Genomic DNA, 16,779 nt, shown 5'->3' on the forward strand with positions numbered 1-16,779 from the left:
ACACCTGGGCCTCAATAACCCTTGTGCGATTGGATCCTGGATTTTCTCACTTGTAGACCCCAGTCAGTTCGGATTGGCAAAAGCATCTCCTCCACAACCTCCATCAGCACAGGAGCACTGCAAGTATGTGTACTTAGTCCCTGCTCTACCTGCTTTACACCTATGACTGTATGGTTAAGTACAGCTCCAATGCCATATACAAGTTTGCTGACGACACCTCTACTGTGGGCAGTATCAAAGGAGATGATGAATCAGCATACAGGAGGGAGATTAAATACTTTGCTGAGTGGTGTGATAACAACAACCACTCACTCAGTGTCAGTAAGACCAAGGAACTGATTATAAACTTCAGGAGAGGGAAACCAGGAGTCCACCAGCCAGTAATCATCAGTGGATCAGAGGTGGAGAGGGTCAGTAACTTTAAATTCCTGGATGTCACTGTCTCAGAGGACCTGTCATGGAACCATCATATAAATATAATTGTAAAGAAAGCACAACAGCTTCTCTACTTCCTCAGGAGTCTACGGAGGTTTGGCATGTCATCAAAAACCTTGGCAAACTTCTATAGATGTGTGGTGGAACGTGTGCCAACTGGCTGAATTATGGCCTGGCATGGGAACTCCAATGGCTTTGAATGGAAAATCCTACAAAAGGTAATGTATTTGGCCCGGTACATCACAGGTAAAACCCTCCCAACCATTGACCACATTTACATGAAATGTTGCTGTAGAAAAGCAGCATCCATCATCAAAGATCCTCACCACCCAGGCCATGCTCTTTTCTCACTGCTGCCATCAGGTAGAAGGTACAAGAGCCTCAGTGCTTGCACCACCAGGTTCAAGAACAGTTACTACCCCTCAACCATCAAGCTCTTAAACAAAAGGGGTTAACTACACTCTTTTAAGGACTCTGATATATTGTTCTTTCATACATGTTGCTTATTACTATTTATTTATATCTGCATTTGCAGTTTGTTTACAGTTAATAGTCACTGATGTTTACAGTTTACAATTACTGTTCTATAGTACACCCACAGAAAAAGATTCTCAGGGTTATATGTGGTGACATGTATGTGCTCTGATAATAAATTTTACCTTTGATTTCGATGTGGTTGGCAAAACTAACTATGAACTCTCTGTGATAGGCAGAACATAGCAACAAGGATGAATATGTTAGATTTAAATATTGTCTGATAATAGCAGCAAAATTCACTGGAGTAGCAGCTTCAAGTTTCAACAAGGATGCCACAGTTGATATGTGACTGAATAGAAATTCATCCAATTAGCACCCAGCGTAGTATATAAACAAAACAGCAGTAACAGTCTGTGTGAAACTTAGGAAAATGCATTAATAACTAACATTGGCTGTGGGCAATAATCTAAGTAGAAAGAAAACAGGAAAAGCAGTCACAAAGTTCAAACAGATTAAGAAGATGTTTAATAAACTGCAGCAAATCTGCCAGGCTACATGAAAGTAACTCTAAACCAAGTAAACGTCATTTATCAGCAATACAAAATGTTACTTCTACTTCATAATTAATTTACCAGAAATTTTGGTTCCTTGGGTGTTTTGGCACCATCTCTACTCAGAGAAAAGAGTAAATAACAGGGTGGAAGTAATCATGTTGTGTTATAACATTTTGTTGACAACGACAAGAAAATTCTACTAAAAGTTTTTTTTTATACTATCTTGTTGTACCTACGTATGTACAGAACAATGAGTTTGGACAGCACACAAATAAAGGTCTCTACTATACATGTGACAGGAATAAACCAAATACAAGTTACTCCAATAATATTGAGCTGGAATATGTGAAGCAATCAGTGAGATGTACAAAATCCAGCATCAGCCTCTGGGTTTGCACGTGCACGCTGATGAATAAAACCAAAGTAGAAGTCTCAGTGATTTGCAGCTCCACCACGGGAAGCAATCATTAGTAGAAATCATTGAACTCATGAGAACTCAATACATATATATTTTTTACTGAAAAATACCCTGAAAATGCCTGCTGTTTGAGGTCAATGCTTTACAGAGCATACTAAACCATAATTACTATTTTACAAATGGTCTGTTTCAAAAATCTAATATTAATTGTTGGCATTTGAGTGTTTTTTCTAGTTAATTGCAATCTTTATTCATAATCTAAAAAATGTTTAAGGTTAATTAATATTTGAGTTTTTAAAAATGAAAATCAAAAATAAGGTAAGGAAGAACATGTGGAGAGAGTGAAACAGGATTCCTTTAATATTCCTTGCAGATTATTTCCAGCATATCCTGTCCTTACTTTGGAATTCAAGCATTCATTCTTTTGTGCAACAGACTTTTAGTTCCAAGTTTGCCATCTCGGAGAATTGGCTTCTCAACTAGTTTGATTACATCATCGGACAGCAGAGATCAGAAACCCAATACTGTAGCAACATACATTAAGAAATGCAAAATCCATCACACAATGAGTGACACTAATCATCTTTATTGAAGGTCAGCAATATGTCTACCTTATCTCTGAGCTGCCAACCACAAACTTAGCCAATTATCAAACATAACTTTAAGTAATAACCCTCCAGCCACATCCTACTACCTTTATGTTCCAGATCCTTGTAGCTGCTCTCCTCAGTTAATGGGTGGGTTGGAGTGGCAATTTCCTGTGAATTGAATAACATGTTTTAAAAATAAAACATTATAAAAGTCTGAACACAGTGATGCTAATATATAGTGAATTGTACATTACAGAAAAACTATTTCATAATGCTTTGGCGAGCAGACCAAACTTCATTTATTTTCCTTTTCATTCCTATCTTTCTATAGCCATGTTAGCCTTTTGGAAATCTAACCATGCCATTTGTCACTGTCCCACTAGCTTTTTTATGCTTTTGTAATCAAATTTTTCCAAAATCCTCCATGACACATAGGATAGAGAAAGGTGAGTCAGTGGATGTTGTGTACTTGGACTTTCAGAAGGCCTTTGACAAGGTGCCACACATGAGAATTCTAAACATGCTAAGAGCCCATGGTATTCCATGGTTCAGGAAAGATATTAGCATGGATGTACGATTGCCTGACTGGCAGAAAGCAAAGAGTGGGAATAAAGGGGGCCTTTTCTAGCTGGCTGCCGTGTCTAGTGGTGTTATGAGATTTGGTGTTGGCTGACATTACATGTTAATGATCTGGATGGACAGAGTTAATGAAAATGAACTAACGGCAGATTAACTGTCACCTGGTAACACTCGAAACGACAGTGATGAAATGCTTTGAGAAGTTGGTCATAGCTAGAATGAACTCCTGCCTCAGCAAGAACCTGAACCCACTGCAATTTGCTTATTGTCTTGATAAGTCAATGGTAGACACAATTCCAATGGCTCTTCACACAGCCTTAGACTACCTGGACAACACAAATACCTATGTCAGGATGCTGTTCTTTGACTATCGCTCTGCATTTAACACCATCATTCCCACAGACTTGATCAATAAGCTACAGAACCTGGACCTCTGTACCTCCCTCTGCAATTGGATCATCGACTTCCTAACCAGAAGATTACAATCTGTGTGGATTGGTGATAATATCTACTGCTCGCTGACAATCAACACTGGCGCACCTTAGACCACTGCTCTACTCCCTCTATAGCCATGACTGTGTGGCTAGGCACAGCTCAAATACCATCTATACATTTGCTGACGATACAACCATTATTTGTAAAATCTCAGGTGATGACAAAAGGGCGTACAGGTGTGAGATATGCCAATAAGTGGAGTGGTGTTGCAGCAGCTACCTTTCACTCAATGTCAGTAAGACGAAAGAGCTGATTGTGGACTTGAGGAAAGGTAAGACGAGAGAACACAAACCAATCCTCGGAGGGATCAGAAGTGGACAGAATGAGAAATTTTAAGTTTCTGGGTGTCAAAATCTCTGTGGATCTAACCTGGTCCCAACATATTGATGCAGCTTTAAAGAAGGTGAGACAGTGGCTATATTTCATCAGGAATTTGAGGAGATTTGGTTTATCACCTACACCACTCAAACTTCCAAACTGTAGATATATCATGGAGAGTAATCCGACAGGCTGCATTACTGTCTAGTATGGGCAGGGTATGGGATTCAGTATTACATATTTATTAAAATTGCTTTACAGTTGTTACCTCAAATAAAATACATTTTGAGAGGTACGTATGAATTTTATTAGAGGTTCACATTTAATTGATGCAACAATAATAATTAAAGGTTTGTAAATATTTATATCCTAATCATATCCTGGACATAATTTAATCATGGCAATGATGATAACAATATTATGACTCCCTACATTAATATGAGGCATCAAAAAGTAAAAGGTTTTCTTAAGGCAGATGAAGATAGCTTATGTTGTCCCAGAGATAAGGAGATGATGACACTGTGAAACATTGCTGCATGACAAAAAAAAATCGAATAAGAATTTTTTCCAAATCCATGCATTATAAAATGTATGTATTTCATCTCCCTCCTGGAGATTTCTGGCACTAAAATTAACTCCTGGGAATAAAATCCAATCTTCAAATTTGGAATGAGAAATTGACAGAACAGATTCCACAAATGTTGTCTAATCCAATTATCACTTCCACTAAATTTTATACATTAGAAAATTAGCACAACTGGACAATCGCTACTATCAGATACTTCTCCAATTAGTGAAGACAAAAATTTTAAAAACCCACACTCCTTATGGCTGGAAAAACTAACTGCTATTTTATCTATTGCAGTATTGATATTTCATTTGTATTTAACTCAACTTCCCTACCATACTTCTGGATTTTCTTGTTTGCGCAGTCTTTATGGCTTCTTGTAGATCTGCTGTCACAAAGCTTGGAAAATCAGGAGCTGCTAGGGACAAATGAAGTTACTTTGTCATTGCTCATAAATACTCCAGTAGCATAAAAGTTTATTCATTTCATCACAATAACAAATAACTCCCTTCTGAACCAGAGCAATTTGCTGAGGATTTAACAAAACAAATTGATAAAAGTACAGTGGTATATATAGATTTTAGATTCCCTATGGTAGGTTCATTAAGAAATTCATGAGGTATGAGATCCAGGGAAACTTGACTGCATAGATTCAGTTTCGGCTTGCCCACAGAAAGCAGAGGGTGGTAGTAATGGCATATATTCTGCCTGGATGTCGGTCACCAGTGGAGTTCCACAGGGATCTGTTCTGGGACTCCTGCTCTTTGTGATTTTTGTAAATGACTTGGATGAGGACATGGAAGGATGGGTTATTAATTCTGCAGATGACACAATTATTGGTGTTGAGGATAGCACAGAAGTTTCTTGTAGATTACAATGTGACACTTATAGGGCTGAGAAGTGGCAAATGGAGTTCAATCGGGAAAAGTATGAAGCGATTCATTTTGAAAAGTCAAATTTGAAGGCAGAATGCAGGGTTAATGGCACAATTCTTAGCTGTGTGGAGGAATAGAGGGATTTTGTGGTCCATGTCCATAGATCCCACAAAGTTTTCATGCAAGTTGAGAGAGTGTTTAAGAAGGTGTATGTTGTGTTGGCCTTCATTAATTGAGGGATTGAGTTAAGAGCTGCAAGGTAATGTTGTAACTCTCTCAAACCCTGGTTAGATCACTCGCGGAGTTTTGTGTTTGATTCTGGTCCTCTCATGGGAAGGATGTAGAGACTTTACAGAGATTTGACAGGAGTCTGCCTGGACCAGATGGCATGTCTTATGAGGAAAAGTTGAGTAAGCTAGTGCTTTTCTCTTTGGGGTGAAGGTGGATTAGAGGTAACTTGACAGGTGTACAAGATGATAAGAGGCATTAATCAAGTGGATAGCCAGAGACTTTTTCTGAGGGCGGAAATGGCTAATGCAAGAGGGCATGGTTTTTAGGTGACTGGAGATATCAGAGGTAGATTTGTTTATTTACACAGAAAGTGGTGGGTGTGTGGAATGCGCTGCCAGGAGTGCTGGTAAAGGCAGATACAATGGAGACATTTAGGAGACTCTTCAATAGGCACCTGATGAAAGGAAAATTGAGGATTATGTGGGAGGAAATCATTAGATTGATCATAGAGTAGGTCAGAACGTCTGCACAATATTGTGGGCAGAAAGGCCTGTACTGTGCTGTACCATTCTATTTTCTATGTAATGTTATCAATTTTCCTTTCCTGGCTAAGCAGTAAATCAACATAATGCAAAGTCAAACAATTATCAGCTCAAACTCTTCCACATATGGCAAAAAAATGATCAGTTTAAATGTTGAAGAAGTAAGCTCAAGTTGAAATTAGTTAGACAGCTTTCACACATTGTAACTAGTTATTTGGATTTTTGCTCTGCTGTTCAAGCTAGTCATCTGTTCTTAGGTCAGAGGATCAAACGGCCACTGACTATTTGGTCTTCCTCTAAATGAGCACAGGTTTTCTTTGAGAAAAGCAACATCAACCCATTCAACTGAGCAAGATGGAACTGAGGAACACAAATTCCATGTCTTCTGATCAATCCTTTGTGTTGAATAATTAACATGGAACCAGCCTAAAGGATATTATTCAAATACTTAGTGATGTTTTTCTCTCTTCTCACAGAGCAGTTAACTCATTTCTAGAGTATGGTCTAATGACAGCAGATTATACAGTTGATTACTTTTCAGTGGTGGCTTGGAACAGTAGGGTTGGAAGCCATACAAATCATGGTTGGTATCATAGGTTGGTATTCATCCTATTGTCTACTGACATTTATCTGTGGGCAGTGAATGCAGTGAGCTATTGAAAGCCTTGATTTTTTTCTTAATCAGTCTCTATTTCCCTGAAGCCAACTACACTATCAGCTGTTGAAATTCTTGTGATCAACTAACACAATAAAGATGGAGGACCAAAGCCTGCAGTTACTTCCAGCTCAATTGCTCATTGCAACTGTAGTATAACCTTATTAATTATTCACATGCAAAGCCTCTTACTCAGTGGAGATTTCCCTGTGGATTTTGTGTCCTTCTTTAGCACAGGAAGGTTCTTTAGGAGCACAGCTGATTTTTTTGGCTGTGGTCGCTGGGCCCGATCCTTTCCACATTGATCCATTATAAGATTTGTCACTATGTAACACCGGCCCTGTTTGAAAAGCAAACAATGGTGGTGATGATATGTGATGAATGGACATAACAGCAAATGTTGACAGTTAGCAGAGGATATGATGTGTCAATTAGATCATTCCAATTAGGATGAAAATTAGGACATTTACATTTTATATGTGGAGTATTCTTAGTGCATGAGAGTTTTGTATGTGCTCACATAGGGTCTCATATCATGGTGAATGCTCAGAGCAAACATGTTTATTCTTACAAACAAACACAATTATTGAGTATTTTAGATTTTCATTTACTGACAAAACATAGACATTTAGAGCTGTACTGTAAAACCCTGTCAATCTGGTACACTCAATCCTTGATGGTGACAGACTGGTAGATTTTCCAGACTATGGGATGATTGTGACAACATTTTGAACAGTACCAGTGAACTTGTAATTGTTTACTACATGCCAGCCTGAACTCCCAGAAAACCAGGAAATGCTGTTGCCGGTTCAAAACACTGAGGAGTTTAGCAGTAGAAGATTCTGTCTGGCTGGCTTTGACGGTCGTGACCAATTAACCTACAATGACTTCCAACAGACTTCCCTAGAAATCGGATCTTCTACTACTAAACCATTCAGTGTTTTGAACCATACCAGATCAGGACATTTTATCAGTAAAATCCCAGAGTATATAAGCTGGCATTCTGAGGAGACAACATCCTCAACTGTACACTGATGATAGTTTCTCAATTGGAGCCAAAATGTCTGCAAACATTTTGTCAAGCTCAGTGGTCAAACAAACCTCCAAATAGCCAACCCAAGCTACCAATATTCCACAAAATTTCAAACCTATGTATGTTCTTGTGTTCTGATGTTCCTTTTCCAGAATAAGTTTGAAACAGTAGCATAGCGGTTAGCATACCGCTATTACCACGTAGGCAACCTGGGTTCAATTGCCATCGCTGTCTGAAATGAGTTTGTATGTTCACCCCATAAGTTTTCTCCAAGTGCTCCAGTTTCCTCCCATATTCCAAAGACATACCGGTTAGTAGGTCACATGGCTGTAATAGGATGGTGTGAGGTCGTTGGGCCGGAAGGGCCTATTATTGTGTGGTATCTCAAAAATAATAATAAAAATAAATAAAACAAGTCACAAGAGATACCTTCCGCAATGTGAAGGGAACACTAAAGCACAGAGCAACTTTAACTTTGGCCTAGCCTGTAATAAAATGCACATTATCTGCTCAGCTGCCTGTTACTACTTCTTACAAATTTTATTTTCATTTAACAAGCGGCTGAACCATTATATTAATTTTCAAACTAAGCAGAATTTTTAGTATTTCACTGCAAGGTGCTGGAGTCTGATTCTCAATTTCTGCTTCTTTTACAATGTTTAATTAAAGGTTTACCAGGTTGCAAATTAAATAAAATACTTTATTTCAGCCCCCATGTGTAAGTCTGTGGTATGCCTTGTCATATCCAATAGTATTAGCTAAAGCATTGTTCCTTTCTGAGCTTCTAACTCCAGGAAACATAAACCACTTTGCACTGTAATGAAGCAATCTTTCCCTTGCTTTGATTTTTTCATGAGTTTTCTACACAATTTGTTCCCTCCCATGACAATGTCGAGTTATGTCTCAGACTCTTATCATTTCATTAACACAGTGGCTTATCTGTTGCCTTTGCTCTTCTGTTACCATAACGGTTGATGCTGCTCTAACTCAATAAGATGATTTATTGGAGTAAAAATTTATTATATTTTGATTGTTTTGGAGACATAAAACTGGCACAACAATCATAAATATAGTGGTGCTAAGTGCCCAATATATTTGAATGCCCTTTGGCCCAGCTAAGTTCAACCAGGTCTTCTTGCTGGGCACCATGATTGATAGATAGCTCACAATTTTGGACCTATTTCCAAATATATCTCTTATTGATAACTTTCCATCAGTCAGTGAGTTATACTGGCCATTAGCTTACATCTGACTTCAGGACAATTAGTTTATAACAAGGTCAATTTACTCAAAAATCAGTCTATTGAAGAGGAGTCAGAACAGTACTTAACAACAAACATAGGTGCAACTTTTCCCAATGAAAGCAAGGCAAGTTTGCAAAAACATGCAAAGGCCGGAGATTATTTCTTATAAATTATATGTGTCAAAGCAATCTTAGTTGCTTTCAGCAAAGAGATTACCAGCTTTAATATCTCTATCGAGACCCTTCATTCAATTCTGACAAAGAGTCTCAGCCCAAAATGTTGACCATTTAATCCTTTCTTCAGATGGGGCCTGACCTGCTGCATTCCTTCAGCATTTTGTGTGTGTTACCCTTTGACCTATCATGCCCATGATAACCAACACTAATCCTGTACTAATCCCATTTTATTTTTCCCCACAGTGCGCCCAAATTCTGCCTCTTGCATACACTCAAGGGATAATTTACCATGACCAATTAACTTACTGACTCACGAGTCTTTGGGACAGAAGAGGAACCTCAGGTAGTCACAGAAAGAAGATAGATAGATACTTTATTGATCCCAAATGATATCACTGTGTCACAGTGGCACAGGTAACAAATAAACAAATATTAGAAGTGCACAGTAACAAATATACAAATATTAGAAGAGAAGTAAAAAAGAATAAAAAATAAATTATCTCAAACAGTTTAGCAGGAGGGGTTCATCACTTCCCTGGCTATGATGGTTGACTCATTATAGAGCCTAATATCCGAGGGCCAACATGCAAACTCCACACTGACAGAATGGAATAAGGTAACCAGAGCTGTAAATGAGGAGCACCACTGCAGAGGACTCGGGTTTAGTCATACACTCCTAACAGTGAACTCTCCACCATTTGCACCCAAGCAAGGCATTGAACTTCCTGGAACCCACCAATTACACATACTTCGATTCAGTCTTCACAAAGCAGGGCACGAGTAACCTCTCAGATATGTTCAAGAACCAACAGCAAGGGAAGGATTGAATGAAGTCATGACCACTAAAGAAATAGTGCTGGAGAAATTAGTGGAACTAAAGAATAACAAATCCCCAAGGCCTAGTGATCTATTATTCCCCAATACTGGAGGAAGAAGCCCTGCAAATGATGGATGCATTGGCAGTTATCGTTCAATATTCTTTAAACTCTGGAACAATTCATACAGATCGCAGCTGGCAAATTTTATTTTTTTAACTAAGGAAAGAGGAAAAAATAGAGAATTACAGACGAATATCCTTCATGTCAGTCAATGGAAAAATGTTAGTATCAATGATAAAAGTTGCAATTATAGTGCATGTGAAAAGTATTAATGTGACTGAACAAAGTAAGTATTGGTTTCAAAAGTGAAATAAAACCAAACAAATCTATTTGAATTTTTCTTGAGGTTGCAGCTAGTAGAATCGGTAAGAGAGAACCATTTGCTGTATAGTACAAAACATAAAAAATTACTATAACTTTCAAAAATAAATAAATTGTGTCAAAGGAGTGCAGAAATCTATATACACTATAATTCTGCAGCTGGTCAGGGCCATGGTGAGACCTCTTTGTGCAACTTTAGTCTGCCTATCTGAGGAAGTGACAGTTTACCAAGCTGATTCCTGGGAGGGCAACATTGATGTACAAGGAAAGATTCAGTCTACATTCACTAGGGTACAGAAGGATGAAAGGGGATCTCATAAAAAACATATTAAATTCAAACAGACAGGGCACCAGAAGGGAGTTCCCAGTGGCTGGAGACCACGAGCTCACAGTCTCAAAATGCAGGGATCTGGGCTCAGGTAAAATGTTTGCACCCAGAAGGTGGTGACCTTGTAGAATTCTCTACTGTAGAAGGCAGATGAAGTCAAAACATTAGATCTATTCAAAAAGGGGTAAATATACTTTTAATGCTAAAGGAGTCATAGGATACTGAGAGAAGGCAGCATAAGGGTCTGTAATGAATAAGGAGCCATGATTATGTTGTTGGTGCATAAATGGCTGAATAGTCTACCCATAATCCTCTCCTCCCTGTTTCTGAGTTTTCTAATAACAGTAACTTTTCTGTTCCCTGCCAGCTAGAAGTCAACCAGTCATTAAAACTTTATTAGAGCTATCCATCCTCTGCAGAAAGACCTAAATGGTCGGCAACAGCAGAGAGAGCAGCGGTGTGCACAATGATACCTCTTCATTGTGAGCTTCTCTCACGCATGACTGACGCCATGTATGATAGGCTATAAGCCTTTGGAAACAGTTGCTTACTTTATCTGCAGCCCCAGATCAATCATACTGCAAAGAAAAAACTTCTTGCAAAAAGGCCCTAAATAGGAAATCTATTTGGGGGGTGGGGGAGGGAGGGAGAGGGAGAAGGAGAGGGAGGAGAGAGAGATGCCCATTGTAAAATTCAGTCAAACCTTACTTGTCAGGTGCCAGAACAGGTGAACTCCCTATCATAGGCCACTTTTCTAACTTGTAGTCAACTTACAAAAATTAGAACTTACAATATCAATGATCACACGTCCTTGTGTGGTAATGTGCTGTTAACTAAAAGATGTGATAGAACCCACGGCGCTTTTAAAGAGACTAATAGGGGCACAGCTGTCTGATTTATGAAGAAATTTCTGCTTTTAAATATTGTGGTGCAAATTTGCTCCTGTTTACTTTAGCATGATTTAAACCATTTTAGACAAATATCTCTTAATTTTAATGGACATCAACCAGCACAATGAACCAATGTCAATAACATGACATTTTTTTTAGGAAAAGTGTACAGTTGATGTTTCGGGCCAAGACCCTTCATCAGGAAGACTGGAGAGAACAGATGAGGAGTCAGATTAAGAAGGTGGGATGAGGGGAGGAGGAAACACAAGGTGGTAGGTGAAATGGGGGTGGGGAAGGGGTGAAGTAAACAGTTGGGAAGTTGATTGGTGAAAGAGATACAGAACTGGAGAAAGGGGAAATCTGATAGCAGAAGGACAGAAGGTCATGGAAGAAATAAAAAAGGAGAGGAGCACCAAAAGGAGGTGACGTGCAGGTAGGGAGATAGGGAGTGAGGGGGAAATGGGAATAGGGAATTGTAGAGGCGGGCAATACCAGAAGGTTGAGAAATCAGTGTGGTGTAACTTCTCCATAACTTCCACCATCTCCAACAGGATCCAACCATCAAGCACATCTTTCCCTCCCCCGCCCCCCACTTTCTACAAGGATCGCTCCCAACACGACTCCCTTGTCCATTCATTCTTTTGCCCCTCCCCACTGATTTCACTCCAGCAAGCAGAACAAGAGCTACACCTCCTCCCTCACGACCATCCAGGGCCCCAGACAGTCCTTTCAGGTGAGGAGACACTTCACCTGTGAGACAGTTGGAGTCATCTACTACATCCAATGCTTCCAGTGTGGCCTCCTGTATATTGGTGAGATCCAACATAGATTGAGAGACCACTTCACCAACCATCTATGCTCAATCCACCAGAGAAAGTGGGATCTCCCAGTGGCCACAATTCCACTTCCTATTCCAACATGTCAGTCCATGGCCTCCTCTACTGTAACAATGAGACCATACTGGAAGGGCATTGCACAGCTTGTTGTCCATTGATCCTGTTTACAGTTACTGTTCTTTAGATTTGCTAAGTATGCCGGCAGAAAAACAAACTCGGGGTTGTATGTAGTGACATGTATGTACTTACTTTACTTTAGACTTGGAACTTTTAATGCTCAGTTGAGAAATTGAGAAGCAAGTTTCCTAGGCCTGTGTTATGAATATTATGGAAACTGCACACAACTCATTGTCAGATGCCCCCCCCCCCCCCCCCACAGCCTACCTCAACCTCGAATCCCAACCCTGCTACTTTCAGTTAGGAAGAGCTAGCCTAAAAACCCCCAAGTCAGTGGTGGGTAAGTTGATAGAGAAGATCCTGAGAGGCAGGATTTATGAACATTTGGAGAGGCATAATATGATTAGGAATAGTCAGCATGGCTTTGTCAAGGGCAGGTCATGCCTTACGAGCCTGATTGGATTTTTTGAGGATGTGACTAAACACATTGATGAAGGAAGAGCAGTAGATGTAGTGTATATGGATCTCAGCAAGGCATTTGACAAGGTACCTTATGCAAGGCTTATTGAGAAAGTAAGGAGGCATGGGATCCAAGGGGACATTGCTTTGTGGATCCAGAACTGGCTTGCCCACAGAAGACAAAGAGTGGTTGTAGACGGGTCATATTCTGTTTGAAGGTCGGTGAACAGTGGAGTGCCTGAGTGATCTGTTCTGGTACCCCTACTCTTTGTGATTTTTATAAATGACCAGCATGAGGAAGTGGAGGGATGGGTTAGTAAATTTGCTAATGGCACAAAGGTTGGGGGTGTTGAGCATGGCGTGGGGCACTGTCAGAGGTTACAGCGGGACATCGATAGGATGCAAAACTGGGCTGAGAAGTGGCAGATGGAGTTCAACCCAGATAAGTGTGAGGTGGTTCATTTTGGCAGGTCAAATATGATGGCAGAATATAGCATTAATGGTAAGACTCTTGGCAGCGTGGAGGATCAGAGGAACTTGGGGTCCGAGTCTGTAAGACACTCAAAGCTGCGAGCAGGTTGACTCTGTGGTTAGGAAGGCAAACGGTGAATTGGTCTTTATCAATAGTGGGATTGAGTTTAAGAGCCGAGAGGTAATGTTGCAGCTATATAGGACCCTGGTCAGACCCCACTTGGAGTACTGTGCTCAATTCTGGTTGCCTCACTACAGGAAGGATGTGGAAACCATAGAAAGGGTGCAGAGGAGATTTACAAGGATGTTGCCTGGATTGGGAAGCACACCTTATGAGAATAGGTTGAGTGAACTCAGCCTTTTCTCCCTGGAGTGACAGAGGATGAGAGGTGACCTGATAGATGTGTACAAGATAATGAGCAGCATTGATCATGTGAATAGTGAGAGGCTTTTTCCCAGCGCTGAAATGGCTAGCATGAGAAGGCATGGTTTTAAGGTGCTTGAAAGTAGGTACAGAGGAGATATCAGGGGTAAGTTGTTTTTTTAAGCAGAGAGTGGGGAGTGCATGGAATGGGCTGCTGGCGGAGGCGGTGGAGGCGGAAACAATAGGGTTTTTTAAGAGACTCCTGGATAGATACATGGAGCTTAGAAAAATAGAAGGCTATGGGTAACCATAGGTAGTTCTAATGTAAGTACATATTCTGCACAGCTTTGTGGGCCAAAGGGCCTGTATTGTGCTGTAGGTTTTCTATGTTTCTATGTTCATGGAGAGGAATCATATAAGTAAATTTGTGCTTTATTTTCAACTCCAATAATTACACATGGTTAACGTGAGAAACTGTGTTACAGGCCCAAGAATTTCATGCTGTGCACATTTGAAAATCACTTCCCAGTAATCTCCATTCAAAGGCTCTGTGTATCATTACTTTAGTGCATGTTTATATGGTCTGTGCAATTTCTAATCCATTCTGTTTAATTAATCAAATGATGCACATTATGGTTATCTTTACACCCTAATCACTTTAATTACTTTGCCTAATACAACACTGCATGTTGTCTAACTCTGAAAGATGTGAAGGACTAAATTGTACTTACTGATTTAACAATAACTATGAAACACGAGTTGCAGCTTTCTGGAACAACTGCTGTTCCTGATCTGTGAAAGAACCAGAAACATAATTGTACAAGCTGCGTGGAAAATAGTGATTTAAGTTCAATTGTCAAATGTTCTGCAGGATCGGAAGTTGCTATTGATGGTCGTTGAACTGTTCTGTAATTAGGAACTGCCAGGATATCAGCAGCCAATATAAGTTCCTCGAAATACTGCTGTGCTCCCATATCACACTCTCAAATTGCATGCTGTTATGTGCTCTTTCGCTTTTATGAGGTACTCACTGAAATCAATGTTCCACATCATTGCGTGGAATGATTCTATCTGCTGACACAGTATTTTCTCTGTAATTGCAGATGACTGTTAACATTAAAATAGTTGGAAAAAAAATCTTATTTATACATTTAGATTTAAAGAATCAATAATATTTCATTAGATATTTAATAATTTGATAATTAGTCTGCAGGTCTCAAGGACTTTGAGCATTGAAACCTGTGAAATTTCTCAAATACACAGTAAATTATATTTTTCAGGGGTGATGTAAAATAGGTGATATCAGCTTAAGTGTCATTGTGCGACTGTACCCGTATTAATTTCATGCGAAGTCCAATAAATTTATAAAAAAAGACAAAAATGGCAATCACAGACTAACCAATAATACTTACTGGGTTGAACGTGTGCCTGGATGTCAAGCTAAAGGCTGATTTATACTTGTGTGTAGGGGCTACGCCGCAGCCTACGTGGTAGCCCTGATTTTCACTTCTGTGTCGCTCTATGCCCTAGCGAGTATGTGTTGGTGTGCACCTAAACGCTAGTTGGTGGGGTTTCAATGGCACTGTGTTGAGTTTCTTCATGAGAGACATGGACAAGGAAATGCATTTCAAACATTTTCGCATGTCAGCAGGTAGATTTGACGGCTTTGTTCATCTAGTTCATATCGGTGTACGCACAGCCTACAAACATGGTGGAGAAAAAGCAACCTGAAATGTGTAGGAGGAAGTGCGATGCTACCAAGTGGACCAATCACAGTTGTTGCGGTCTGCATCGTTGCAATGCATAAGTTACTTTTTTGGGGAGGTGCACGTCAACCTACAGTGTAGGGTACAGCGTAGGGTACGTGGTACCTACAGCGTAGATGCGATGCACAAGTATAAATCATCCTTAATGGTAGTTTCTGGCTTTACAGAATTCATTATATCTGTGTAGTGTATAATATTCATTATCCAAAGACAAACATATAAGTGATGTGTTTCAGGGTTAATAATACCATGACTCTCCTTATCAACAAATGTTACTGAAGGGAGGAGCCAAACAGGGAGAAAGCAAGGATTTAAAAATATCACTCTCAGAAAATCAGGAAAGGAAAATAATGTCCTCTATAAGGAAAACCAAAAAATGTCTATTTATGTATTAATGACATTTCTACAAACTTAACAGCCTATATATTTTAATAATTTCAGAAGTCGCATTATTGACGATTTTAAGAAAGACTACTTTTTAGTCACAGCAAAACAAATTTCCAACCTGTAGTACCGTAGCAGGGAACTGTGGGAAAGCATTGTCAGTTTTTCTGCTGTCCAAGATGTAAATATTGGGAGTGACCTGTTAGAAATATGATTAGTAATAACTGGATACTGATACTTACATAAGGACAAGCTTTTTTTTAGAAACTAATAATATACTTTAGAGGATATAGCTCTTCTGCTTCATTGATTTTAATGTTGTCATCACCAGTTCCCTCATGATTTCAATGGAATGTACAAAAGTAATGCAATTACTATCATCATACTGTATAGGTTTTGTGTTTACTGTTTTGGATCTGCATTATAAATGATAAAAATCATGACCTGTACTGAAGTCTAAACCATGAGATAAATCACACTGCACAGCAACACACTATAAAGCAAAGAAGAAAATCAAAATAGTATGTGAAAAGCAGAAGTCAGTCATTCCATTTTTGCATTTGTTATCCTTTTCAATAAGGTCACCACTCGTTTTTGACCACTTTCCTGCACTGACCCTTGATACTCAGTTTCCAAAGATCATCAAGTTCTGATATGAACATACTCAGTGACTCCCTTGTCCATTCATCCTTTCGTCCCTCTCCATTGATCTCCCTCCAGGCATTTATTCTTGCAAACGGAACAAATGCTCCACCGGCCGCTTACACCTCCTCCC

General features: G+C 39.4%; 1 protein-coding gene across 3 annotated transcripts in view; it reads right to left on the reverse strand.

Moving 5' to 3' along the window:
* Nucleotides 1-16,779, reverse strand: part of LOC132404769 (uncharacterized) — a 75,850-nt gene that overhangs the window by 34,211 nt on the left and 24,860 nt on the right. Inside the window, exons 9-13 of one of the 3 annotated variants that reach the window (XM_059989235.1) lie at nucleotides 16,135-16,203; nucleotides 14,586-14,646; nucleotides 6,930-7,077; nucleotides 4,770-4,852; nucleotides 2,579-2,642 (exon numbers count right to left, since the gene is read on the reverse strand). In XM_059989235.1, the coding sequence (XP_059845218.1) occupies nucleotides 2,579-2,642; nucleotides 4,770-4,852; nucleotides 6,930-7,077; nucleotides 14,586-14,646; nucleotides 16,135-16,203 (425 nt within the window). Of the gene's footprint in view, nucleotides 1-2,578; nucleotides 2,643-4,769; nucleotides 4,853-6,929; nucleotides 7,078-14,585; nucleotides 14,647-16,125; nucleotides 16,204-16,779 lie in introns of all 3 variants that reach the window. The other 2 variants (XM_059989233.1, XM_059989234.1) reach the window with 2 other exon arrangements.

The sequence above is a fragment of the Hypanus sabinus genome, chromosome 14 (assembly GCF_030144855.1).
Source record: "Hypanus sabinus isolate sHypSab1 chromosome 14, sHypSab1.hap1, whole genome shotgun sequence".
Taxonomy (NCBI): domain Eukaryota; kingdom Metazoa; phylum Chordata; class Chondrichthyes; order Myliobatiformes; family Dasyatidae; genus Hypanus; species Hypanus sabinus.